The sequence below is a fragment of the Chamaea fasciata genome, unplaced genomic scaffold (assembly GCF_029207755.1).
Source record: "Chamaea fasciata isolate MVZ Bird 193981 ecotype frontalis unplaced genomic scaffold, bChaFas1.0.hap1 SCAF_31, whole genome shotgun sequence".
NCBI classification, from domain to species: Eukaryota; Metazoa; Chordata; class Aves; order Passeriformes; family Sylviidae; genus Chamaea; species Chamaea fasciata.
This window is the reverse complement of record NW_027094116.1, coordinates 2655110-2680000: the sequence shown is the minus strand read 5'-3', so window position 1 is coordinate 2680000 and position 24891 is coordinate 2655110. Positions and strand designations below refer to the sequence as shown.

Genomic DNA, 24891 nt, shown 5'->3' with positions numbered 1-24891 from the left:
AAAACCCAACATTTGCTCAGGCTTCAGCTCCTCTGAACCCTTTTTGTGGAAAAAAAAAAAAAAACCCTGAGGGAATCAGAGGAGGAAAGAGAAACCAAGGAGTGGGAAAATTTAATATCCTCAAACCCCGTGCAGAGCTCAGGGTGAGATGTTTTTTCCCCAATTTAGGCATTGATAATCCGAGATTCACGTGGAACACCCTGATGGGATCACCCCGAGCCGAGGGGACACGTGAAGGATCAGGAACATTTTACCCCTGGTCATCCCAGGGAGCCGAGGAGATCCCGCTGGATTTTCCAGTGTTGTGCCATGCCCAGAAACTGCAGTCCCGGGTAATCCCATTTCCTCTTGGCACTCGGCAACAGGGGAATTAAATCCCTGAGCTGTCACCTGCGCCCGACGGGGGTGAAACAAGTCAGCATTTTCCAAGGCTCCTTCTGCTCCTGATGCAACCCCCGGTCCCTAATTAAAGCTGTCACATCTCTGTCATTCTCCAGGAAATGGGAGACAGGTGCTGCCTCCCTAAAATCCCCGCGTTGGGAATCATCGCCGGGACGGGACGTCAAGGAGGGAACACCTGGAGACGGGGGAAGCGCAAACATCCGCGGGATTGGAGGCACAGTTTAATTAAAGTGTCGTGACGAGGAGGTGCCTCACGGCCTGGACAACCCCCGGGAGGGTATAAAAGGTCCCTCAGCCCCGGCCTGGGCAGCCGCCGGCCTTCGCTTCCAGAAACTTCTCGCCACAGCTGAAGAGGGTAAGGCCGATTTCGTTATTCCTGTTCTTGCCGGCGGAGAGGGAGAACCTCCAGCAGGGGTTTTTATGGATGTCTTGGGAGCTGGGATTTAGGGAAGAGCCTCTTGGTTCCCAGGGATTCCCGGGAAGTGTGCAGAGCCCCCGGAGGGGCCCTCGGGTGACACAAAATCTGCTGGAATTTGGGCTTGGCTGACGGGCTCCTGGAGCTCAAATGGACCCTCATTTTTGGGTCCATTTTGATTTCGCACCGAAAAGGACCCCCAGGGCCCTGATTTCACACCCCAATTCCCAGAGCACCCCCAGCAGATCCGGCGGGATCAAGGGGATGCTGGGTCTGGATTAGGCGGGTGGAAAAAAAGCAAGGCACAGTCCACGGGAGATCTCTAGGGAAAAATTATCACTTAAAAGAAAAAGAGGGGAGTTCAGGAAGGGAACCAGAGCCTCCTCTCACCGCACTGACCCCTTGCTCCACAGAGAACCCCAGCACCATGTGCTCCCGAGGCTCCTGCCACGACTACGAGTCCTCCTGCCACGAATCCCGCTCCTCCTGCCACAGCTCGGGGCCCTCCTGCCACTACACCATCCAGAGGCAGAAGTTCAGCTACGTGACACCCTGCTGTCCCCCCGTGCAGCGTTACTGCCCACCTGTGCAGCGTTACTGCCCGCCTGTGCAGCGTTACTGCCCGCCTGTGCAGCCCTGCTGCCCCCCAGTGCAGCGTTACTGCCCCCCGGTCTGTCCCCAGGTCACCAAGAACATCTGCAAGCTGCCACCGATCTACCCCAAGTTCTAAGGATCTGGGATGCACCGATGGCTCCTCACCCCAAACTTCCAGCTCGTCCCGGTGCAGCTTTGTCACTCCTCTCCAAGCAAAGCCTCCCAAAACTGCCGAGGCTGAAGCGGTTTTGGGATGAAACCTCCCGGTTTTAGGAGCTCCGAGCTGTTTTGCCTTTCCTCTGCCAACGCTGGGAATTGTTCCCCTTTCCTGCTTCGCTGCTTCTCTCTCCAGCAAGACAATAAAAACGGTGTTTGAGCCGAGCCAACAGTCCTGGGGGTTTTCAGTCACTGCCCCATGAAATGGGCTGGGGCAGGAGGGGCACTGAGGGGCTGGAGAGGGTCCAAGAAGGGAACAGAGCTGGGGAAGGGGCTGGAGAAATCCTGAGGGAGCTGGGGAAGGGGCTCAGCCTGGAGGAAAAGAGGCTCAGGGGGAATTTCTGGCCCTGCACAACTCCCTGGCAGGAGGCTCGGGTTGGAATCAGGAGGGATTTCCCCATGGAAAGGGCGGCCAGGGCTTGGCAGGGGCTGCCCAGGGAGGTTTGGAGTGCCCAAACCTGGAGGTGTCCAGGGAACACTCAGGGCTCTGGGGACACGGTGGGAAAAGGTTGGATTTGGTGATCTGGGACCTCTTTTCTCAGGGATTTCTCTGGGGTTCCCTGCCGGTCTGGCAGCACCTCTGTTTCCCCGTGGGTTTGGAATCATAACTTAATCCCCGCAGCCGGAGGAATGCCAAGAGAACTATGAAATCCATGGAAAACGCCCGCGGGGCTGGGAGGGGCACGCGGGGTGAATTCCTGGGGGAGACAAATCCTTGCCCCGGGCCCGGCAGATGTTGGAGGGTTCAGGTATCTCAGCCTGACCTGCGTGGTCATGTTTTCCCCACGTGGCTTCTGCTTTGCTTCTGCTATTTTTGGAACCGTAATAAAACCAAATCCCGCGGGGGTTTGGAAGGCGGAACGGCCTCGATTAACCCGTTTTTTGCAGCGTAAAAATAAAATAAGTGAAGGTTTCCCCCAGAGTGACTCACCCCTCGTCAGCGTGGGGAAACAGCCTGGAAGGAGCTGAGTGCTGCAACAGCCGCCAAATGACCGGTTGGGTCAATAAGGAATTGGAATTAGTTATTTATAGGTTGTGGAGAAAGGGCTCATTAGGGAGGAATGGGTTAAAAAAGGAAAAGTTGCAGCCGGGGACAGAAATGATTCAGCTGCCTGGGCAGGTGAATTTTTTCAGGAACCTGAAAAAAAAAAAAAAAATTTAAAATTTATTTTCTTACTCATTCCTGCCCTCCCTGCAGGTGGGAATGGAGTTGCTGAGGTTTCCTGGCCGCGGCACCAGTTTGGTCAAATAACGACACAGCGGATCCCACAGAAGGGATAAACAGTGAGGAAACCCCCAGGGATTCCTCACGGGGGATTAACGGGCAGGAATTCTGCCTCAGCTGTCTCCCAGCAAGGATTGTTTTCCTGGATCTCCAATCCAAAACAAACAGAGCTCCGCATCCCTGGGCGTCGCTCAGAGCCTGGGCAGTCCTTTCACTCAGGGCAAAATAATAATTGAGAAATTGTTATGGCCCTAATTTGAATATTTGCCTTTGTGAAATCGCTGTTGGGTCTGTGAATTCACCTTGCAGAGCTTTAAACACCTCCGGTGTTCGCATGGAGCTGGAACGATGGGTTTGGGTTTTGGGGGTTTTTTTTAATTATTATTTTTTGGTTTGTTTTGCTTGGTTTTGGTTTTTTGGGGGTTTTTGGAGGGGGCTTGTGGGGCGTGGTTTCTTGGTTGGTTGGTTGGTTTTTGGGGGAATTTTTCGGGGGGTATATTTTTGGTTTTGTGGGGTTTTTGTTTGGGGTTTTTTTTGGTGGGGGTTTTTGTGTGGGTTTGTGTTTCTTTGGGGTTTTTGGTTGGTGGGGTTTCTTTTGTTTTTGGGGGGTTTTTTGGGGGTTGTTGTTATTGCTGTTGTCGTTTGGTTTTGGTTTCTTTTTTCCATGAATCCATGCCCCAAACCTGTACCAAATCACCATAAAACGGCCTCGTTTCGGCCAACCTCTCCTCCTTCACCTCCCAGGCCAGGATATCCCGTATTTCTTCTCTGGAGTTTCCTGACCCTTCCCTGGAATCCCCCGCAGCCTCCTGGGGTGCGAATTTCAATCACTAATTAAGCGATAATGGGCAGGACCCGGCTCAGGGTCATTAACCCAAATAAGACATTGAGCTCCGGGGGAACAGGAACGTTGACCTTGGGGTGTCCTTGCCCGGAGAATCGGTGACCTCACGGTCCTGTGGGTTCCCCGAAGTGTGACCCGGCCGAAAATCACGGGCAGGACCGAGGGGGAACGGAGGATTTGTGTCACCGGGAGTCACACGGAAGGTTCTGGTGACCCGAAGTGTGAAAAAACGAGGTTCACTTCCTTAGGAAAATCTATGAGTTTAATAAAAATTTTTAAAAAGGGATGATTAGGAGATGGACAAGCAAAAATATTTGTGAAATATTTATTATTTGCAAATATTTTAATGTTTAATATGCTCCTTCCCCCGGGGGGTGACCTCAGACACCAAACATTTCACCTGACCAGAGGCAGATCATTTTTTAATACAAACTCGTCGTTTAATTTGAGATCCTCGAGGTGCCCGGGACATCACACCGGGGGAGAGGCTTTTATGCAAAACAGATATTAACATCCGTCATTAATGACTGATCACTGCATGATCATTAGCATCGGCACTAATCGCTGCCAGCGGGTGACTGACTCCGGGAGCTGAGCACGGGGAGTTTTTCCAGAATTTGCATCCGTAGGTGGCTCTTCCACTACTCCAGGGCATCTTGGGACCTGGAAAGAATTGAATAGGAATTCTGCAGGTCAAGTTACGCCGGGCACGAAGAGGATGCAAAAAATTCCAGGGCGGTTTTGCATTTTGGTTTTATTTAAATAAATAAATATTTAATAATTCATTTAAATTAATTAATTAATTAATTAATATTTTCGATTGGAAAAAAACGCGGGCTCCGGTTCGGCCAGAAAGCCAATTCCAGATTCTCAATTCCAAATTTCCGAGATGAGTTTGCAGTGAAAATGTAAATCTGCAAAACCTCGAGCCTGACAGAGCTCAAGGAGAGTTTGGGCAACAACCTGAGGCACGGGGTGGGATTTTTGGGGCTGTGCAGGATTTTTGGTCCCTGTGGGTCCCATCCAGCCTGGGATATTCCATGATCCCAGGATTCTGCTCCAAATGTGTTTTCCCGTGCACAGATGGGATGAGGGATGAGGTGTCAGGAACTTTCTGGGTTTCAGGAACTTTCTGGAACTTCTGGCAGCCTCAGAGGAGGACTTTGGGCTCCACCATTTCGGCCTTCAGACTCAAAGCACGGGACCATGGAATTTCCCTTCCTGGAATTCCGTTTTAAAAATACGTATATCGAGGGGCAAAACTGATGTCCAGAAGCTTCTGCAGGCCTCCGGAATCCACGGCGCCTCGATCTTAATTAGGATTTTTATGTTAATTAATCATCTCCGTGCAGCAAGCCTGGCCATACGCAAAGCGAGGACAGGGACAACCCCCCTCCGAGCGTCCCGCAAGAATTAACTCGACATTAAAAAATTGTAAAAAATTCACGCGGCAAATTGATAATAACCCAAAATTGAGGGGTTGGTCGAAAGCCACGAGGCAAAGGCTAAACACATGAAGGCCCTTGGGGTGAATAAGTACAGGCTTGGTGCGTAAATCACGGATTGCTGGGGGGTACCTCATGTCCGGCAGGACAACCCCGACCTCAATAAAAGCTCCCCAGGCTCCTCTGCTCCTCACACACCTCCAGCTCTCAGCACTCAGCGGTGCTCAACCACTCAACAACTCAACGGTGAGTGTTCTCTTCCAGGGGTTCCTGGTTCCCCTTTGGGCAGGCGATGGGGTTGAGGTTGTGTTTTTGTGTCTGATCTCTGCAGGGCTTGGATGGGCCTTTAAAGGTGTCTTCCAGCCCAAACTCTCCTTTGGTGCCGTGGCTTTGTGAATTTATGATCCCGTGGGTTGACGGTTCCAAAGATTTACAATTCCATGGTTTTATTTTATGGTTATGGGTTCTGTGTTGTGGGTTCCGTGACCTGCAGCTCTCTCCGAGGTCCTGATTTTTGGTGACGCTGTTGATCTGTTGCCTCTTGGAAAAGGTGGAGAGGGCTCAGTGGAAAACGACCTGCTGGGGGTGGAAATTCAGGGAGGGAACGTCCTGGATGAGCAGAGTTCAAGTATCTCTGGGGCAGAGCAACAATTGATTTGGTTCCTGTGAGGATCTTGGGTTTCCAGCTCAGGACAAAGAAATGGGGAGCAGGATGGGATGTGGGCCGGGGCAGTGTGGAAAATGGGATGAATCTCCAAGCCCTTCGTGTTTCAGGTCCTCGCTCCGGCCACCCTCCACTCCTCTCCCAACACCATGTGCTCCACCGGATGCTGTCCCACGGCTTGCTGCTCTGTCGTGAAGAGCAAGACCATCTGCTGCAGCCCCTGCAAGACCGTGTGCTGCAGCCCCTGCAAGACTGCGTGCTGCAGCCCCTGCAAGACCGTCTGCTGCAGCCCCTGCAAGACCGTGTGCTGCAGCCCCTGCAAGTCTGTGTGCTGTGAGCCCTGCAAGACTGTGTGCTGCGACCCGTGCCAGCAGTCCTGCTGCTGTGACCCGTGCCAGAAGCCCTGCTGTGATCCCTGCCAGTCCTGCTGTGATCCCTGCCAGTCCTGCTGTGACCCGTGCCAGAAACCGTGCTGTGATCCATGCCAGACCTGCTGTGATCCCTGCCAGAAGCCCTGCTGTGACCCGTGCAAGACCGTGTGCTGCGACCCGTGCCAGTCCTGCTGTGACCCGTGCCAGAAGCCATGCTGTGACCCGTGCAAGACTGTGTGCTGTGACCCATGCCAGACCTGCTGTGACCCGTGCCAGAAGCCCTGCTGTGACCCATGCCAGACCTGCTGTGACCCGTGCCAGAAGCCCTGCTGTGACCCATGCCAGACCTGCTGTGATCCATGCCAGAAGCCCTGCTGTGATCCATGCCAGACCTGCTGTGATCCATGCCAGAAGCCCTGCTGTGACCCATGCCAGACCGTGTGCTGTGACCCGTGCCAGAAACCTTGCTGTGATCCATGCCAGACCGTGTGCTGTGATCCATGCCAGAAGCCCTGCTGTGACCCGTGCCAGTCTGTGTGTTGTGACCCGTGCCAGAAGCCGTGCTGTGATCCATGCCAGACCGTGTGCTGTGACCCGTGCCAGAAGCCCTGCTGTGACCCGTGCCAGTCCTGCTGTGACCCGTGCCAGAAACCTTGCTGTGACCCGTGCCAGACCGTGTGCTGTGACCCATGCCAAAAGCCCTGCTGTGACCCGTGCCAGTCCGTGTGCTGTGACCCGTGCCAGAAACCTTGCTGTGACCCGTGCCAGTCCTGCTGTGACCCGTGCCAGAAACCTTGCTGTGACCCGTGCCAGTCCTGCTGTGACCCGTGCCAGAAGCCGTGCTGCAACCCCTGCCAGTCCGTGTGCTGCGACCCGTGCCAGTCCGTGTGCTGCACCAAGGTGAAGTCCGTGTGCTGCGTGCCCCGGCCCTGCTGCTGCCCCTGCTGCTCCTGCCTGGTGAAGAAGCCCGTGGTGGTTTGCTGCGCCCCGGTGAGGAAGTTCTGCACCCCCTGCATCCCCATCCAGCAGTGCTGCGCCAGCCTCAAGAAGACCTGCTGAGCTGCCCCCGAGGTGAAAAGCTGCTCATTTCCATCCGGTTTTCATCGTGATGGAGCCAGTTTATACCGATTTTCTTCTTCTTTTCAAGCTCAAATTACTTCTCCTTTCTCTCCCTTAGTTATCGACTGTCTTTAATTATTGACCGCGCCTGAATTTATCACCCGTTGTGGAAGGCGTTAGATATTAGCGGGGTGTTAGTTCTCCTCTCGGTGTTGGGGAAACCTTCGGTGTCACTGTGGTCACCCTTCCTTTCCTCTCTTGGCTCGTAGGCAATAAAATTTAGCAGCAAGCAAAAACGCAACGTTCGGTTTCTTGGTTGTTCTTAGGCGGCTTTGCCCTTTTAATTTGTCACCTTGCCAAGGGTTTGTCACCTTGCCCAAAGTTTGTCACTTTGCCCAGTTTGTCACCTTGCCCAGGGTTTGTCACTTTGCCCAGAGTTGGTCACCTTGCCCAAAGTCTGTCACCTTGCCCAGAATTTGTCACCTTGCCCAGGGTTTGTCACTTTGCCCAGGATTTGTCACCTTGCCCAGGATTTGCCACCTTTCCAAGGATTTGTCACCTTGCCCAAAGTTTGTCACTTTGCCCAGGATTTGTCACCTTGCCCAGAGTTTGTCACTTTGCCCAGGATTTGTCACCTTGCCCAGGATTTGTCACCTTTCCAAGGATTTGTCACCTTGCCCAAAGTTTGTCACTTTGCCCAGGATTTGTCACCTTGCCCAGAGTTTGTCACTTTGCCCAGGATTTGTCACCTTTCCAAGGATTTGTCACCTTGCCCAGGGTTTGTCACTTTGCCCAGGATTTGTCACCTTGCCCAGGATTTGTCACCTTTCCAAGGATTTGTCACCTTGCCCAAAGTTTGTCACTTTGCCCAGGATTTGTCACCTTGCCCAGAGTTTGTCCTGGTTCTAGCACCATCTGTGCCTTTGGCCCAGGTCTTGGCCATGTCCCCATGCCACAGCAGAGCATTGGGGACACAACGAGCTGACCGGGCTGTTGGCACGGATCAGGTCCCGCCCGAAGCGAGTGGAACATTCCTGATCCTCTGGAATGGGTGCCCTGAGCAGCTGTGGCTGCCCCTGAATCCCTGGAAGTGTCTGAGGCCAGGTGGGACAGGGCTCGGAGCAGCCTGGGACACTGGGAGGTGTCTCATGGGCAAGGAGAGGAACTTTAAAATCCTTTCCAGCCCAAAATATCCCTTGGTCCCTTCTGGACCCTCCTGATCATTCACCTCAGCTCAGATTTCACTGCGAAACTGAAAGCTGGAGTAATTAAAGCTCAAAGGGCAAGGGCTGAGCGAGGCACAACATTCCATAAATCAGAGAATCCCCGAAAATCCTGGTTTGGAAAGGATCCAACAGGATCGTGGAATCCAACAGATACCCCAAAATCCCACCCTGGGAGCAGTGCCCAAACACTCCCAGAGCTCTGGGATCCTGGGCAGCGTCCCACCACCTTCTGAGGGGGCAGAGCTTTCCAGAAATATCCAACCCGGACCTTCCCTGACCCAGCTCCAGCCGTTCCCTCGGGTCCTGTCCTTGGGAGGAATTTGTGGGAAAAGCCGTGGGATGCATGGGAGCTCATCCCTGACCTGGGAAGGGATTTTCCAAAAGGCACCGAGGGGAATTCACTACTCACTGGACAGCAGGCAGCGTCTCCTTCCCACCACCATCTTCCAAAAAACAAAAGCTTAGACAGGCCCTGAAATCCTGGAAGGATTTTTAGGGGAGCAGAGCGTTTCCCCCTGGAGTTCCTGGACAGCCGAGCCACGGAATGAAACCCGGGGTTGGCTTCCAGCTTAAAAGACTCATTCCTAAAATAGCAAAGCCGTGAGTCAATGAGACCTTCCCTCCCCGGCTGGGACTTTCTTTGCTATTAAAATGCAGGACTCGCTGGGAATTGCAGGGCTGGAGAAAATGCCCGGGGAGCTCTGCCTTGATTTGCTTCCTCCGACCTTCACGTCTGCATTAAAATCATCTCCTCTGCGTGCCTGACTCTCCCGAAAACATTTCTTTCTTTCTGGAAACATTCCTGGGTCCTCAGGAGGGGGTTTTTTATTTGGTGTAAATCAGGCAGGATGCACAGGTGGAAGGATATCTCATATCAGAACATTTTATAAAGTGTTTTCTGCTTGGGGAACCTTGTGAATATTCATTATCTTTGAATCACAGAGCCACGGAATGGGCTGGGTTGGGAAGGGATGTTAAAAACCACCTGGTTCCAACACCTCCAGCAGGACCAGAGCTCCATCCAGCCTGGCCTCACCCTGGGAAAGCCACAGGGGCAGATTCATGAAGTTCCTGCTCCTCAAACCCACGGAATCACCGTGGAAGTTCCCAAAGACATCACAGGGCTTGGCTTGTGAAAGGAACTTGGTGTGGATGTTATTCCTGACCCAAAAATGTGCAGGTTAAACCGAGTTGAGCAGCAGGGAAAATGCTGCCAGTGCTGAGAGCGGTGGGGTGGTTCACCCTGGAGGAAAGACAGGTTTAGATGGGATTTTGGGACGACATCCTTCCCTGTGAGGTATTCCATGGGTGTCCCATCCCTGGAAGCGCCCAAGGCCAGTCTGGATGGGGCTTGAAGAAATCTGGGATAGTGGAAGTTGTCCCTGCCCATCCCAGTGGGGTTGGACCGGATGATCCTTGGGGTTTCTTCCAAACCCAAATCATCCCGTATTTCTATGACAGCAACACCCAGCCAACAAGACAACAATGAAACCCGATAAAAATGCGATGAATGGTCGATCCAGGGGAGATGTTTGAGGCTTTTACACGGGGAGGACGTTGCTTCCCGCAGGCAGCTCTCGGTGATTATCGGGTGACCGAAACAATGCTCCCCTGGGGGACAATTCCAGAGGAGGGACACCCGACAGCGTCACAGGAGGTCGTGGTCACATCCTGGAAAGGCAAATCCTGTCCCAGTCACCGGGGGATCAGCTGCCACCACGTCAGCCCCACAGTCAGAGTCTCCTGGGTGTGATGGCAGCCTCTTTTTGCCGTGATTCGGTGCTGCCTCAGCATCCTGGAATTCCCATTTTTCACCTCTCATCACATGGAAACACCGTCAGCATCTGACGCGGAGTTGTCCCTGCTCTGCGTGTTCCCCCAAACACGATCACCACGTGTCTCCTCAGCACCAGAAACCTTGGGGGCGATCCCAGAAAACGGGATGTATGGAGCCAGCACAGGGAAAAACCCTCACGGGGTCACTGCTGCTTTGAAAGCCGCTTCGCTGAGACTCAACCCATCCTTCCATGGATGGAAATGAAAAAAAAATTTAATAATATGAGAAAAATTAAAAAGCAGAGTGTGAAGGAAGGCCCAGGAGCAAAGCTGGGAAATTTCAGCCTAAACTTCGACCACATAACCAGGGGGGGAAAAAAAATGATCCCCATAGAGCAAAAAATTTCCACTGGCCCCCCAAGAGATCCCAGCCAGGGGACAGAGGGGACACGTGAGCCACGACAGCTCCGAGTTCCAGGCGTGGTTGTCCCACAGCTGGCTCCCCACAGGCACATTGCTCAGCGTCCCCAAGGTCATTCCTGGGGAAGGGATGGGAACACCTCAGGGCTCCGGGAATACCTCGGAGCTCCCTCCCATTAACGCGAATCCATTAGAAAAATTTGCATCTGTTGTTCCCCCTGCTGCCGGAGTAATTACGGGGACACAATTGAGGCAAACAGGAGGGCAGGGATGAAACGCCCCGGCACGTGAGGGGACACCCCGGGTGATCCACGGAGTTGGAATTGCCGAGGGATGCCTCATTTCCAGGGGAGGAGGCTCTGGAGCGTATAAAAGGCTCCCCTGGCCCAGGGGGTCTTCACTCGACCTTCTTGGCTTCTCCTCTCCTCCCTCCACCGCTCAGCAGGGTGAGTTTTGCTCCTTTCTCTTTACTTTGGGGGTTCGTTCCTGTGAGCTTCTCCAGGAGTTTTTTGGGCTGTCGGTTTGGGGCCTGGACACTGCAGAAGATTTGGGATGGTGGATTGGCTTTTGGGGGAACAGAGGTCGGTTTCTGAAGACCAGAGATCGGTTTTTTGAAGACCAGAGGTTGGGTTTGGGGCTCACAGATTGGTTTTTGAGGACCAGAGAATGGTTTTTGGGGACCAGAGATCAGTTTTTGGGGACCAGAGATTGGGTTTGGGGATCCCAGATTGGTTTTTGGGGACCAGAGATCAGTTTTTGGGGATCACAGATTGGTTTTTGGGGACCAGAGATTGGGTTTGGGCTGCTCCCAGGTGGATTCTCTCTGGACTAGAAATGCCGAGAGCACAGGAGTCTGCCCTGGGATCCAGGACACCGGGCACAACCCTGGCCAGTTTGGGACGGGTTTGGGGCTGAGAACGCTTCGAGCCGCCTCAGCCTCTGGGAGATCCAAGCAGAGAAAAAAAGACAAACCCTCTCTCTCTCTCTCTCTCCCTTCCAGCTTCGCCTCCACCACCCCAACCACCACCAAGATGCCCAACGGATGCTGCGGCGGCGGGAGTAGCTACAACGTGTGCTGCTACAGCAGCCCCAAGACCTGCTGCAAGAGGCCGATGTGCTGCAGCCCCATGCAGTGCTGCAGCCCCTGCTGCACCCCCTGCTGCATGCCCATGCAGTCCTGCTGCATGCCCATGTCCTGCTGCTACACCATCAGCAGCAACAACAGCAGCTGCTGCGGCGGCGGCAGCAGCGGCGGCTGCTGCGGTGGCAACTGAGCTCACTCGGATAATTCCCGCTTGGATATGGATGTGGATGTGGATAACGCCCCCTGAACACTCCTCCCTCCGTGCTCAGGGACTGTAGAACTCCTTTTCTTCTCCTGTTTTCCCTCCCCTGGTGATGCGGCCCGGCGAGTTTCCCGGCCCGCTCTCGGTTTTCCTCTCGGTGCGCGTGGGATGTTTCCCCCCCTTTTTTCCCGCTTTGCTTCAGCCTGTCTGGAAAAAAAAACAAAAAAAAACAAAAAAAAACCCCAATAAAGTCTTGTAGTTTGTGACCCCCGCAGCCTCCTGGTGCTGAGCTGTTTGTTCCCTGCTGGATTCGCCTTTTCCCGGGTTTTGGTTTTGGTTTTTTTCCCAGGTGTTGTTGGGATTCTCCTGTCTCCGAGGTGTTCGCTGGGGGAACATGAAGGAATTCAGGGTGCTCCCTGGTAAATTAATTAATTCAAGCCAGAGTTTCTGGCACCTCTGGGGGCGATATTTGCCCTCTCAGGGTAAAAATGACAGAGAAATAGGGAGAGAATGGGAGGGAAAAAATGTTGTGTGGAGACCTCAGGGCACCTTCCAGGAGCTCCAGGGAAGCTGGAGAGGGACTTTTCATCAGGAACTGCAGGGCCAGGACAAGGGGGAGCGGGGCCAGACTGACAGAGGGGAAATTGGGGTTGGATATTGGGAAGGAATCCTTCCCTGTGAGGGTGGTGAGGACCAGGCACAGGTTTTCCAGGGAATTTCTGGTTGTGCCATCCCTGGAAGTGCCCAAGGCCAGGTTGGGCGGGGCTTGGAGCCACCTGGGGTAGTGGAAGGTGTCCCTGCCGTGGCAGGGGGTGGAATAAGTGGATTTTTCAGGTCCCTTCCGACCCAAACCAGTCTCTGATTGTACGCAATTAATCCATAAACTCGCGGACAACGGGAATGTTTTCCCAAAGAGTCTGGCACGGACACATCCAGGAAAGCTCCGTGGATCCCAGACAGCCAAAGATCTGCCTCAGGACCCACAGACTGACACTCAGGGCATGGAAGTTCTGCCTCCGCCAAGCTGAGTTCCCAGGTGGAGTCGTAAAACAAACGCTGAGAAATGCTGGAGGTGTAAAACAAATGCTGGAGGTGTAGAACAAATGCTGGAGGTGTAGAACAAATGCTGGAGGTGTAGAACAAATGCTGAGAAACCTCTGCTGCCGTCAGGGGTGGGTTGGAGTCATACCAGAACATGGAAACTCTGCGCTTCCGCCCTTTTTGATGCATTTAACTCCCTTTTCTGACCCTGTCTCCACCCTGCTTCGGTCCCTGGTTTGCTTTATGGTCCACATCCCCCGTCCCCAAAAATGATTCGGGTGCTTTGGGTCCACCGAGAGCTGGATGCGACCATGCAGGGTGGGAAGTGGCCACCTGGACCTCCCCTGCCACAGCTGCAGAGTTCACCTGGAATGGAAAATCCCCCTCAGGAGGCACCAGCTGAGCTCATCCCTCTGCTTCAGCCCCATTAATTTCCTTTTTAAACCCCAGAAGTGTCTGTCCCGGGTGCGTTCGTCTCTCCCGCCGGGAAGGAAACGCCGCTCGTGTTCTCCTGCCCTTCCCCGGGAGAACTCACCTGAGCTGCTTCTCCAGAATTTCACTCCAGGCATTTCCCTGGTGCCAGGGAAGCCTGGGCAGGAGCCCGTTGGCATTTCCTGCAGGGATGAAGCAGCTCCGAAATCTCCCTCTGCTCCCTAAGCCAGGTGGCTGTCGCCGTCCTCGGGGCTGGTCCCAGCTCACCTGGGCCGACCCCTGTCCCCGGGATCCCTGAGGACGTCCCTGAGCTGCAGGGAACAGGCCAGGCAGGATCCACCGTCCTCTCATTAAGCAGCTCCCAGGATGATGTGGTCCTCCAGCAGAGAGCTGCTATTCCAGACGGGAAAAAGAATTCCTCCCAAAAATTCCTCCCCGCTGTTCCCGCCCGGCTGCAGCTGCCCAAGGCTCTGCCTTGCCTCGGCGTCCCTCCCTTCCTCTCTCTCTCTCCCTCCCAGAAAAGTTTCATCTCAATCAAAGTTCCTGAGTTCCTGCCTCCCACTCTGCTCCACCAGCAGCAGTTTCTGTGCCAGGCCTTTCTTTTCCTCCTCAATTTTTTCACCTTTTGGTTCATTTTTGGACTCTCTCCCCTTTTAATGCCCTCAGAGGGTCCTGCACCACCTCCAAACCCTTTCCCTGCCTGCTGGGGGGGTCCTGCTCAGGATTCCAGCACCCAGCTGGACTTCAGGGGAGGCTGCAGGAGGGAAATGTTGGTTTGGGGTGCAGCACACCCCAATCCCGGAGCCGCCGTCTCTTGGGGTTGTGCCTCTTGCGCAGGCAGAGCTGCCCCTTTCAATTTTAATAAAATTTCTGCTAATGATCGAAATTAATAAATAAAAGCAAGAACTTCCCAAACCTGGAAGTGTCCAAGGGCAGGGCTGGATGGATGGATGGATGGATGGATGGATGGATGGATGGATGGATGGATGGAGCTCTGAGCAGCCTGGACGTGTCCCTGCCCACGGTGGAAACGGATGATCCTTTAAGGATTCCCAACCCAAACCATTCCAGGACGGATTTGCGCAGAGCCACGTGCGGGTGACTGAGCCCCAGACATCCCAAACACGCCTCACGTGTGCCTCCAATGACCAGGAACAAACATCCCCATTTTTCTGACGTTTTCCCCAAACCCCATTCCGACAAAAACCACCGGCACGACGCCGGGGGTTCGGTTCCGGCTCCCGCTCTGATTCAGCGCCGGCTGCTGCTGAGTCAGTCCAGGAAAAATCTCCGTCCAGCAGATCCGAGGCCGCATTTTTTGGCTCCTTGGCAAGGTTGTGGGGAGGACAAATTCATCCAAATTCATGGGAACCCTCTGATTATCTCCCGGGCTGAACCGTGACGAGGCAAAACGAGGGCGGTGATCTCCGGTAATGAGGCGAAACGCAAATTCCAGGTGACACGTGTGGCTGAAAAAAATACGGCTTTGGATGGATAAACAGGGAAGCTGGAATGGTCCACGGCTGTCTCACTTCCAGCAGGAAGGATGGCCAGGGGTATAAAAAGGCTCCGGGCCCAACTCGCTTCATTCGCTCGTCTCCTCCTCCCTTCAGCCTCTCCTCGCTCTTCAGCAGGGTAAGTGAGGGCTCCCAAGCCTTCCTTCTCCTCTCAAAAGGGAATTTCGGGGATCCTACAGCAGGTCCAGGTGCTGCTGGGGGTCTGGGATGGGGCTGGCACCTCGGCGTTTTAGGGATTCTGCACGAGGAGCTCCGGGGATGAGCTGGAAATGTTCGGGGAGGCTCTGGGAAAATGAACTCCCAAAAGGGAATTTCAGATATCCTATAGGATATATCCTATATCCAGGTATTGCTGGGGGTCTGGGATGGGGCTGGGACCCATCAGGCTTTTATGGATTCTGCACAAGGAGCTCCAAGGATGAGCTGGAAACCTTCAGGGAGGCTCCGGGAGAATCCACAGGGGAGGGGGACGGGGAATATTCCAGAAGGGCCCAGAGCCAGGGCTCGGTGCTGGGTTCCTCTTCCTAAAACACCGGGAATGAGTCCTTGGGTGGGACAAAATCAGATTTGGGGACACAATTTACAACCCAGACACCACCCCTGGGCTCCCTCTCCTCGAACCCCCCGAACGCGAAGGAATTTAAATTAACTCCGACTTAATTAATCAACCCCCAAACCTGCTGGTCCCACTCACAGCCCCCTTTTCTGCCCCTCCCAGCTCTTCCACCACCCCCCAAAATGCCCAACGGATGCTGCGGGTGTGGCGGCGGCAATAACTACACCGTGTCCTGCTACAGCAGCCCCAGGTGCTGCAAGACGCCGATGTGCTGCAGCCCCATGCAGTGCTGCAGCCCCTGCTGCATGCCCATGCAGTCCTGCTGCATGCCCACGTCCTGCTGCTACACCATCAGCTGCAACAACAACAGCGGGTGCTGCGGCGGCTGCGGCTGCGGGAACTGAGCCCGGTTTATTCCCGGTTTATTCCCGGCTCGGACACGGATGTCACCCCAAACTCTTTTCCTCCTGAGTCTGGACGCTTCGAACTTCTCTTCTTTGCTGCTTTTAGTCCCTCGGGTGCTCGGAAACCCGGCGAGTTTCTGGTGCCGCTTTTCCTTTCCCCCTCTCGGTGCGTGGGATGTTCAGCGCTGCCTTCTCCCTTTCTTTAATCCCCAATTAGCCGGTAGAAATAAAATGTGCAAGTTGTGATCCTGCAGACTCCCGGGTGATGTTTATTCATTTATCTTTATCCCTTAAACGGCGGCTCCCGGTTGCGGGGATGCTGTTTAGCGTTTGCCTAATTGGTTAATGCAATTAATTTTGCGTGTGTTGTCATGCTGCGATGATGACGCCCGCTCCCGGTGCACCTGGTGAACTCACCTTGAGGGGAAAATGCAGGTGGGAAATGTCACCTCAGCAAGAGGAGCATCATTTTAATTCCATTTAATTCCATTTAATTCCATTTGATTCCATTTCTCCTGCTGGTTTGAGATCCAGTCTGCAACCAAAACCATCTCCTAAAGCCAGAGCTGAAAGGGTTTGGTTTTTTTTCCTAATGGGAATCTTTCCAGAGAATTTGCTGAGCTCTGAAGGAGGGTTCTTAAATCGAATAAATAGACCAGGATAGTTCAGGTTGGAAGGGAGTCCCTGCCGTGGACAGGGACAGCTCCCAGATTTAGGTCCAGCCAGAAGGATCCAGAAATCCTGAGCGTTCTTTTCCCTGGGCCCTATTAAAATGTGGGAAACTTCAGGGGACGGGATCGGAAATTCAACATTCACCCTTGGGGATTCGTGAAACACTCGGGGAGGGAAGCGGCTCCAGAACTCCTCTAACGTGAAATAAAAATAAAAATAAAATAAAATAAAATAAAATAAAATAAAATAAAATAAAATAAAATAAAATAAAATAAAATAAAATAAAATAAAATAAAATAAAATAAAATAAAATAAAATAAAATAAAATAAAATAAAATAAAATAAAATAAAATAAAATAAATTTCCAAACCCAGCATAAACCTGGGACTCTGGCAAGGAGTTCTAAACCTAAAATCCTGCTCGGCCCTGACGGATCCCGAGGGTTTTTTTTCATCTTTCCACGAAAATCCCGTGGCGGTTTCATGCCAGGCAATTCCAGTTGTGCTGCAGCTGTAATAAATCCCAGCAGAGCCACACCCCCGAATTCTGCGGATGCATTTCCCGGTGATTCAAACCCAAATTCCTCCGAGCATCCCTCACTGGAGGCTCCGCACGGAAACCCCCGGCGGGGCTCCCGGGGAGAGGAATTTTCCTGGTGCTTAAAAAAAAAAAACCCAAACAAAAGTCTGGGCCACAGAAATGCAAAATGGAGCAGCAGCCCCACGGAACTGGGAATCAAAGGGAAAAATTCCAGAAAGGAGGACACGGTGCTTGGCAGAGCCCGGGATTGTTCCTGCGTGAGCTCATCGCTGCTCCCGTGTCCCCATTCCGGAATTTCCACGCATGAAAAGGTTTTCCTTGCCGCTTGCTCGGCACTCGGGAGGGATTTAATCCATTTAAATCAGGGAATGAACATCCAAACCTCCCATCCCCATCCTCCCCCGTCCGTAGGAATCCCGGATTTTTGTCCCCCCAGTCACCCAGAGGAGCAACTCTCTGTTATAAATCCATATTATAAATTCATATATTAATAAATTATCATATTAATATAGCAATGTTTGATTAATTAATAAATAATAAAATAATTATTAATATATTAATAATTTATCCATATGATGCTTGGCTTTTCGCGAACATTAACATGAATACCACGCGTGCAATAGCACGGTCATATGTTTTATTTATAGAATTTAGAAAGGCAATGAATGTATTTTTTTTTAAATTGTAACAAAGAGTTAACAGTAAAAGACTGGGGGTTTTTCTTCTTCTTCTTCTTCTTCTTCTTCTTCTTCTTCTTCTTCTTCTTCTTCTTCTTCTTCTTCTTCTTCGGGGGAGTTCGTCACCTTGTAACCCTGAATAAAAAACTGCTAACTTTCTGGGGGTTTGTTTGTTTGTTTGTTTGTTTTAATCCAATAAAGTAAAAATATGCAAAATAAAAATAAGCAAAATAATAATAATAATGATTAATAAATAAATAAATAAATAAAAATAATAAAAATAAAATCTCAAGAGAAGGATTTATGAGACCAGAGTTACCGGCCAGAGCGGAGCCACCCACAGAGAAATCTATCAGATAAAACGATCAAGGACAACTCGAAGAAAATGTTTAAATCGTTTAAATCATGCATATGTAAGGCAGCGATGTTTAAAGGTAGAGAGGTCTGAGGGAGTGCAAGGTGTGCCAGGCACCCTCGGCCGAGAAACTTCGGCTTTTTTTAGTCTCCCAATTGTCAATTTTTATTTTTTATTATTATTATACTTATAAATTTTAAAAGGGAGTGGAACTCGTTTTTCACACCCCGGTGCTCCTGGATTTGCCCTCCTCTTCCTCTGGAAAGATTCCCGGGGCTCTCCGTGGTTTTCCCAGAGCCTCCTTTGGGGCGCATCACTCAGCACCGCGGCATCCCAGGTATCCGCATCCCGGGATCCCATCCGAGCATCACCGGGGCTAATGACATAATGAATGGCCACTGCCCCCTGCGCTAATTGCGGCTGATTAATCCCGCCGAGAGTGCCAGAAACAAAACACACACACACACACACAGAGGGCAGCGGCCTCAGCGCTCAGCTGCTCATTCCCAGGACGTGCCTCATTCCCCGGCAGAGCCCGGCCGAGTATAAAAGCTTCCAGCTCCCAGCTCCGTGCTCTCAGGATTCCCTGCTCGGCCCGTCCGTTTCTGCTCGCGGGGTGAGTTGGATTTCTCTCAGATTCCTCAGGTTGTTTTTTTTTTCCTCTGGAAACAGCCAAAAAAAAAAAAAAAAAAAAAAAAAAAATACGGCGTCGGTGTTTTTGTTTTCTTTTTCCCAGGCTGTTTGTGGTCACCCCTAGGAAGGGTTTGTGAGTCACGGGAGAAGCAGCTCCCGAGGGAGTTGAGGGGGGCTCAGCCTGGGGAAAAGGAGGCTCGGGGGGGATTTTGGGCTCTGCACAATTCCCTGACAGGAGGGGACAGCCGGGGAGGGATCGGGATTTCTCCCAGGGAACAGGGGCAGCAGGAGAGAAGCTGTGACAGGAGAGGATCAGGGTGGAATCGGGAGGAATTTCCCCGTGGAAAGGGTGGAATCAGGAGGAATTTCCCCATGGAAAAGATGGAATCAGGAGGAATTTCCCTGGGAAAAGATGGAATCAGGAGGAATTTCCCCGTGGAAAGGATGGAATCAGGAGGAATTTCCTCATGGAAAGGGCGCTCAGGCCTCGGCAGGGGCTGCCCAGGGAGGTTTGGAGCCCTCACCCCTGGAGGTGTCCAGGGAATTCCTGGACGTGGCACTCGGTGCTCTGTGCCAAAGGACTCTGATCCATCCCAGGTCTGGCCTGGCTGACCCCGGAATCCTTTTCCACCCTCGGTAACTCCCCGTTTCTTCCATCTCCGCCCCAGGATGCTCCACCAGAAAGGCGGCAGCGACCACGAGCCGTGCCAGCTCTCCCCGGGCTGCGACCACAAGAGCTGGACGTGGCCCAGCTCCTCCTCGGGACCCTGTCGCGACATCCCCGAGCCGTGTCACCAGCCCGGCAGCCTCAGCCACGACACCGAGGGCTCCTGCCAGAGCCCTCCCCAGGGCTGTCCCCGCTCTCCCCAGCCCTCCTGCTGCCCGGCCCCGCAGAGCTGCAAGCCCCGGCGGCGGGTGGAGGTGAGCCCGGTGCCCCCCGTGTGTCCCCCGCCCGTGAAAATCCACCGCCGGCCGCTGGAGCAGCATCGCCCGCGCCCGCCCTGCCCGGAGCCCGATTCCTGCGGGAAACCTCGACGGAGAGTGGAGCAACGCCCGGAGCACGATGAGGAACCTCCGGTGGTCCTGCAGCCCCGGCCGGTGCAGCATCGTTGTCCCCGGGCCGTCCCCTGCTGTCCCCGACCCGTGCCCTGCTGTCCCCGGCCCGCCCAGCGCTGCTGTCCCCCCGCTGTCCCCCTGCCGCCACCTCAGCAGCAGCACAAACAGGTCACCCTGGTGCCGCTGTGCGTGAAGAACTGAGCCCGGGGGGCCCCCAAAAAGATGCTCCCACCTCCTCCCCCGCTGCTGCTCTTTGCACGTCAGGTTTGGGGTCCTCCGTCGCCTGCTTGGCACCGGCACTTTAAGGGTTAAATTTAATTTAAATTTACTTTAATTTAATTTTATTTTAAATTTAATTTAATTTATTTTTATTTTAATTTTTTATTTATTTTATTTTTTATTTCATTTTAAAGACTTTAAATACCCGGAGTCCTCCCCTGCCGGGTTTTTTGGGGTTTCCTATTTTTGGGGAGCAGCACCGGCTGTTTCCCCATTCCCGAGGGGAAGATGAAGGAACCGCGGATTTCCCGGGCTGTGATTTCGAGGTTGTCTGAAAACAACTCCAGGACTTTACAGGGAAGAAAAATTTAAAAAAAAAAAAGGAACCACTGCGATGGGGCAGGAGCACCACGGGCTCCTGCGGCTTTATCTCCTCCCCGTGTATTCAAGAATAAAGTTGAAAAAGAATTTAACAAACCCTTGGCTCTTCTCCTTCTTGCCCCCCACGAGCATCACCGACGTTACAGCGAGAAAGCGTTTGAAGACATTAAAACTCTCGCGAGGAAAGTCGGGCATTTTAAAATAAACAATAAAACCGGTTTAAATCAGAAGCGGGGTTGGCACGGGAGGGTCTCAGCTCTGCCTGCGGAGGTTTCTCCAGGGAAAAATCCTCCCCACGGGATTTAGCCAGCCCTGGGTGGGCAGATTCGGGCTCCGTGGCCGCTCCAGCACCTTCATGCCCGGGATGGAAGCAGCGCATCCTCATTTAAATGTTAATTATGATAATGAGCGGCCCGGCGCGGGAGGCGTGGCTGTGCATGCCGGGGATGCCTCTTGGCTCCTGCAGGGTAACCTGCTCCTCCTCCTCCTCCTCGCTTTGGTGCCAGAAAAGCCTCCCACAAACAACAACAACAACAAAAAAATTAAATTTAATTTTTAAAAAAAAAATTAAAAATTAACTTCTTTTTTGTGTTGCCTGAGCACGGCCCAGGCGTGTTCTCGCAGAACCGCCCCGGAGAACTGGGAAGGGGGAAAAAAAGGAAATTCAGCCTGGTTTTCTTCACCACAATTTATTGTTCCCGTGTCTAATTCGAGCCAAATAAAAAAGCACTTGCCTGTGAAATTCACCTCAGGAGAGCCCTTCGTTTTTGGGGATTTTCTTCCCAGCCTTTGCCCAGTTCCCGAATCCCAGTTCCCTATCCCAATTATCCCAGCCCAGTTCCTCCATCCCAGTTATCCCATCCCAGTTCCCCATCCCAGTTCCCCTATCCCATCCCAGTTCCCCATCTCAGTTCCCCATCCCAGTTCCCCTATCTCATCCCGGTTAACCCATCCCAGTTATCCCATCCCAGTTCCCCATCCCAGTTCCCCCATCCCAGTTCCCCCATCCCAGTTCCCCCATCCCAGTTCCCCCATCCCAGTTCCCCTATCCCTGTCCCCCATCCCAGTTCCTCCATCCCAGTTCCCCCATCCCAGTTCCCCATCCCAGTTCCCCATCCCAGTTCCCCCATCCCAGTTCCCCATCCCAGTTCCCCCATCCCAATTCCCCCATCCCAGTTCCCCCATCCCAGTTCCCCATCCCAGTTCCTTCAGCAATTCCAGCCCCTCACCCCAATTCGGTTCCACTTGAGGATTTTCCCAGCCCATCCCATTATCCAGAGTTTTAATTAACGTTTTAATGAAGCACCAGAATCAGTCACTTTTTAACCCCTCGTGGTTCCTCCACCCAGCCCAAACCTCCTCCAGTTTAACCCCGAGGCTGCTGTGGGTCAAAAACCTCACAGGGGTTGGGGCAGCACCATCATCACACTGAGAACCACGGGATGGTTTGGGTTGGGATTGATCCCAAAAATCCATCTTGGATGAGGGTGAAGGGCAAGTCTGGAGCGCAGAAATGGAGAAATTATGGAATGGCTTAGGTTGGGAGAAACCCTAAAAATCCAACTTGGATGAGGTGAGGGTAAGGGGCAAGTGTGGAATGCAGAAATGGAGAAATTATGGAATGGTTTGGGTTGGGAGAAACCCCAAAAATCCATCTTGGATGAGGTGAGGGTAAGGGGCAAGTGTGGAATGCAGAAATGGAGAAATCATGGAATGGTTTGGGTTGGGAGAAACCCCAAAAATCCATCTTGGGAATGAGGTGAGGGTGAGGGGCAAGTGTGGAATGCAGAAATGGAGAAATCACGGAATGGTTTGGAAGGGACCTTAGGGATCATCTCCCTCCAACTCCCCCAGGCAGGGACACCTTCCACCATCCCAGCCCTGGACACTTCCAGGAACGAGGCCACCAGAAATTCCCTGGAAAAGCCGCGTCAGCCCCGCCCTCGCTCCCTCACGCCCAGACCCAACCCCTTCATCAACCCAAACCGACAACTTTGCTTTTGGTGACTCTGAGCTGGCGCTTCCCCATCACCTGCTCGTGCTTCACCTGGAAATGTTCCTCAGGAGGGGAAGGATCAGAGCGGTGCCATCACCGCCCCTGACTCACAGGCCACCCGTCGGTGTCCCCGCTCCCCTGCACGGGGTGAATAAATCCTTTATTACCCGTCTGACGGTGCCCAAAGTGTGGCTCAGGCTTTTATGTGCCCCGCTGAAGGGGTGTTATAATTAATGTCGTAATTAAAAGATGCTTATCAGAAAAATCCGTGAGTCAAGCAGAACGTGCCGGGCGCCGGGAACAGCATCCCAACGGAGGAGATGTTTTGGCAATAAATAATTTAATCCTCGTTCCTGCCGCGTGTTTCACGGGCAGGGGAAACACTCGGGGCTCTATAAAAGCCCTGAACCCCTCGGCCTCTCACATTCTGCTCCCCTGGCCAGCGCCTGCCTTTGCTGGAGAACGGGTGAGGCTCGGCCGGGTCCCTTCTTGGGTGGGGGGTCTGGATTTTGGGGGGGTCACACCTGGACCTTCAAACCGTGGGAAAAAGCTCTTGAGGGACCCTGGAGTGGGATTTACAGCGGTGCCACCACACCTGGCGGTGTTCCTTGCGGTTGGTTTTGTCCTTGGAGGCGAAGAAACGGAAAGGGAAGGTCAAAAAGAGGGTTTGGATGCGGTTTGGGTGGAACCTGGGCAACCACAGGAATTTCCTCTGGGTCCAGGCTCTCAGCGTTGGAGCCCTGGGCGCTGAGAAGTTCAGAATTTCTGTGCCGACAGGCACTGGCCCCGAAGAAAACACCGAGTTTGACCTGAGGCCTTGGAAAAGGCTTCCAAAATAGCACCGGGATCGTGGGGGTGTGTAGCCCTGCTTCGGTGCCTGAGGAGTTTTGGTTTTCTAAAATTCTTTTCCCGGGGAATTTTCTGTAAACGAGAAAAGTGTTTTTGTCACTGCACCTATGCTATTAATTCCTTTTCCTGGGAGGGATTTCTTCTTGGTGTCCCTCTGGTCTGACCAATGTGATTGAAGAGGTTTTCACCAATCAGATTGGGTCGAATCGGTGAATCGCCTTTGTTTTCACCAATGAAATCGGTGAATTGCCTTTGTTTTCACCAATCGAATTGGTCTGTGTAGAATAGCATAAAAAAGAGACACCTCCCGAAAAGAAGAGAGTCATTTTCAGCCTCCTGAAGCTCGGAGGAGTCTGTGTCGTGGTGGTGTGAAACAACATCAGGTGTGCAGCTTGAACAGAAGCGTGTAACGTTTAAAAGTGTGTAAAAACTCGGGATAAACCCCACGGTTTTACGGGAAATTTAGCGGAATCGGAGGAGATGCTGACACCAACTCACCATTTCTCCAGGTTTGGGGGATTTTTCCCTCTTACTCGGGACAAACCCCACAATTTTAGGGGAAATTAAACGGAATCAGAGGAGATGCTGACACCAACTCACTGTTTCTCCAGGTTTTTTTTTTCCCCCCCTCTTACAGCCCCACCATGATTTACTCCTCCGGCAGAGAATCCTACTTCAACCTCAACTCCACGTGGTACGACCCTTCGGGCTCGTGGCTGGACACCCGGCGGACTCCTTTCCGCTACGGCTACACCAACTGCTGCTCCTCGGGGTGCTCCGAGGGCGCCCAGGGCATGTGCGGCCACGACTACCGGCACTACGGCTACCGGCAGCCGCGCTGCTCCGAGCGCTGCCACGGCAACGCCGCGGCCTCCTCTTCCTCCTGCCACGGGGCGGGCTCGGGATGCGGCGTCAGGAGACCCACCTACAGTTATGGGGGCTCGGGGGGCTGCCAGGGGTACGGGAGGTCGGTGTGCTCCGAGAGGTGCCAGGGATCCTCGGGGTCGTGCCATGGAGGGGGGTCTGGGTGTGTCAGGAGACCCTCGTACAGTTATGGGACATCGGGGGGATGCCAGGGGTACGGGAGGTCGGTGTGCTCCGAGAGGTGTCACGGATCGGGCGGTCAGGGTGGGAAACCGTGCTGCGGGGAGACTGTGCAGAGTGTCCCGGTGCAGAGCTGTCCCCAACCAGTGCAGGTCTGTCCCCAGCCAGTGCAGGTCTGTCCCCAACCAGTGCAGGTCTGTCCCCAGCCAGTGAAGGGATGTCCCCAACCGGTGAAGAGCATCCCAGTGAAGAGCTGTCCCCAACCAGTGAAGTGTTGTCCCCAACCAGTGAAGAGCATCCCGGTGCAGGTCTGTCCCCCTCCAGCGCAGGTCTGTCCCCCGCCGATGCAGAGCTGTCCCTGTCCCACTCCAGTGCAGGTTTGTCCCCCTCCTGTGCAGGTCTGTCCCCGTCCCTGTCCCCCTCCTGTCCAGCAGAGCTGCGTGCCCGTCACCAAGGGCATCCCCTGCCCTCAGCAGAAGATCTGCCAAGTGCCAGCCCGCAAAATCAAATAAAGGACGTGAGGAGAGAGGAGGGGAACACGAAGAGGATTTGTCCCCTCTGGCCCCGTGTCCCCAC

At 53.2% G+C, this 24891-nt stretch overlaps 5 protein-coding genes across 5 annotated transcripts; all 5 read left to right on the top strand.

The window, feature by feature from the left end:
* The first annotated feature begins 1244 nt into the window (after positions 1–1244).
* Positions 1245–1547, top strand: LOC136303037 (putative small proline-rich protein 5). Its single transcript, XM_066206624.1, has one exon. The coding sequence runs from the start codon at positions 1245–1247 to the stop codon at positions 1545–1547; it is 303 nt and encodes a 100-aa protein (XP_066062721.1).
* A 3729-nt stretch (positions 1548–5276) lies between these two features.
* Positions 5277–7235, top strand: LOC136302985 (keratin-associated protein 10-1-like). The gene is made up of 2 exons (XM_066206569.1): positions 5277–5387; positions 5916–7235. The coding sequence occupies exons 1-2, from the start codon at positions 5277–5279 to the stop codon at positions 7233–7235; spliced, it is 1431 nt and encodes a 476-aa protein (XP_066062666.1).
* Positions 7236–11688: 4453 nt separating this feature from the next.
* Positions 11689–11931, top strand: LOC136302931 (keratin-associated protein 10-3-like). The gene has a single exon (XM_066206510.1). It carries the CDS (start codon positions 11689–11691, stop codon positions 11929–11931), a length of 243 nt encoding a protein of 80 aa, XP_066062607.1.
* Positions 11932–15671: 3740 nt separating this feature from the next.
* LOC136303038 (keratin-associated protein 4-8-like) lies at positions 15672–15893 on the top strand. The gene has a single exon (XM_066206625.1). The coding sequence runs from the start codon at positions 15672–15674 to the stop codon at positions 15891–15893; it is 222 nt and encodes a 73-aa protein (XP_066062722.1).
* An 8022-nt stretch (positions 15894–23915) lies between these two features.
* Positions 23916–24827, top strand: LOC136302992 (keratin-associated protein 5-5-like). The gene is made up of 2 exons (XM_066206578.1): positions 23916–24467; positions 24624–24827. Exons 1-2 carry the CDS (start codon positions 23916–23918, stop codon positions 24825–24827), a joined length of 756 nt encoding a protein of 251 aa, XP_066062675.1.
* The last annotated feature ends 64 nt before the right edge of the window (positions 24828–24891 follow it).

Coding starts and splice junctions, on each gene's coding strand:
- LOC136303037 (XM_066206624.1), top strand. CDS start 1,245: ATGTGCTCCCGAGGCTCCTGCCACGACTACGAGTCCTCCTGCCACGAA.
- LOC136302985 (XM_066206569.1), top strand. CDS start 5,277: ATGTCCGGCAGGACAACCCCGACCTCAATAAAAGCTCCCCAGGCTCCT. Junction 5,388..5,915: donor AACCACTCAACAACTCAACG/GTGAGTGTTCTC, acceptor TTCGTGTTTCAG/GTCCTCGCTCCGGCCACCCT.
- LOC136302931 (XM_066206510.1), top strand. CDS start 11,689: ATGCCCAACGGATGCTGCGGCGGCGGGAGTAGCTACAACGTGTGCTGC.
- LOC136303038 (XM_066206625.1), top strand. CDS start 15,672: ATGCCCAACGGATGCTGCGGGTGTGGCGGCGGCAATAACTACACCGTG.
- LOC136302992 (XM_066206578.1), top strand. CDS start 23,916: ATGATTTACTCCTCCGGCAGAGAATCCTACTTCAACCTCAACTCCACG. Junction 24,468..24,623: donor GCTGTCCCCAACCAGTGCAG/GTCTGTCCCCAG, acceptor ATCCCGGTGCAG/GTCTGTCCCCCTCCAGCGCA.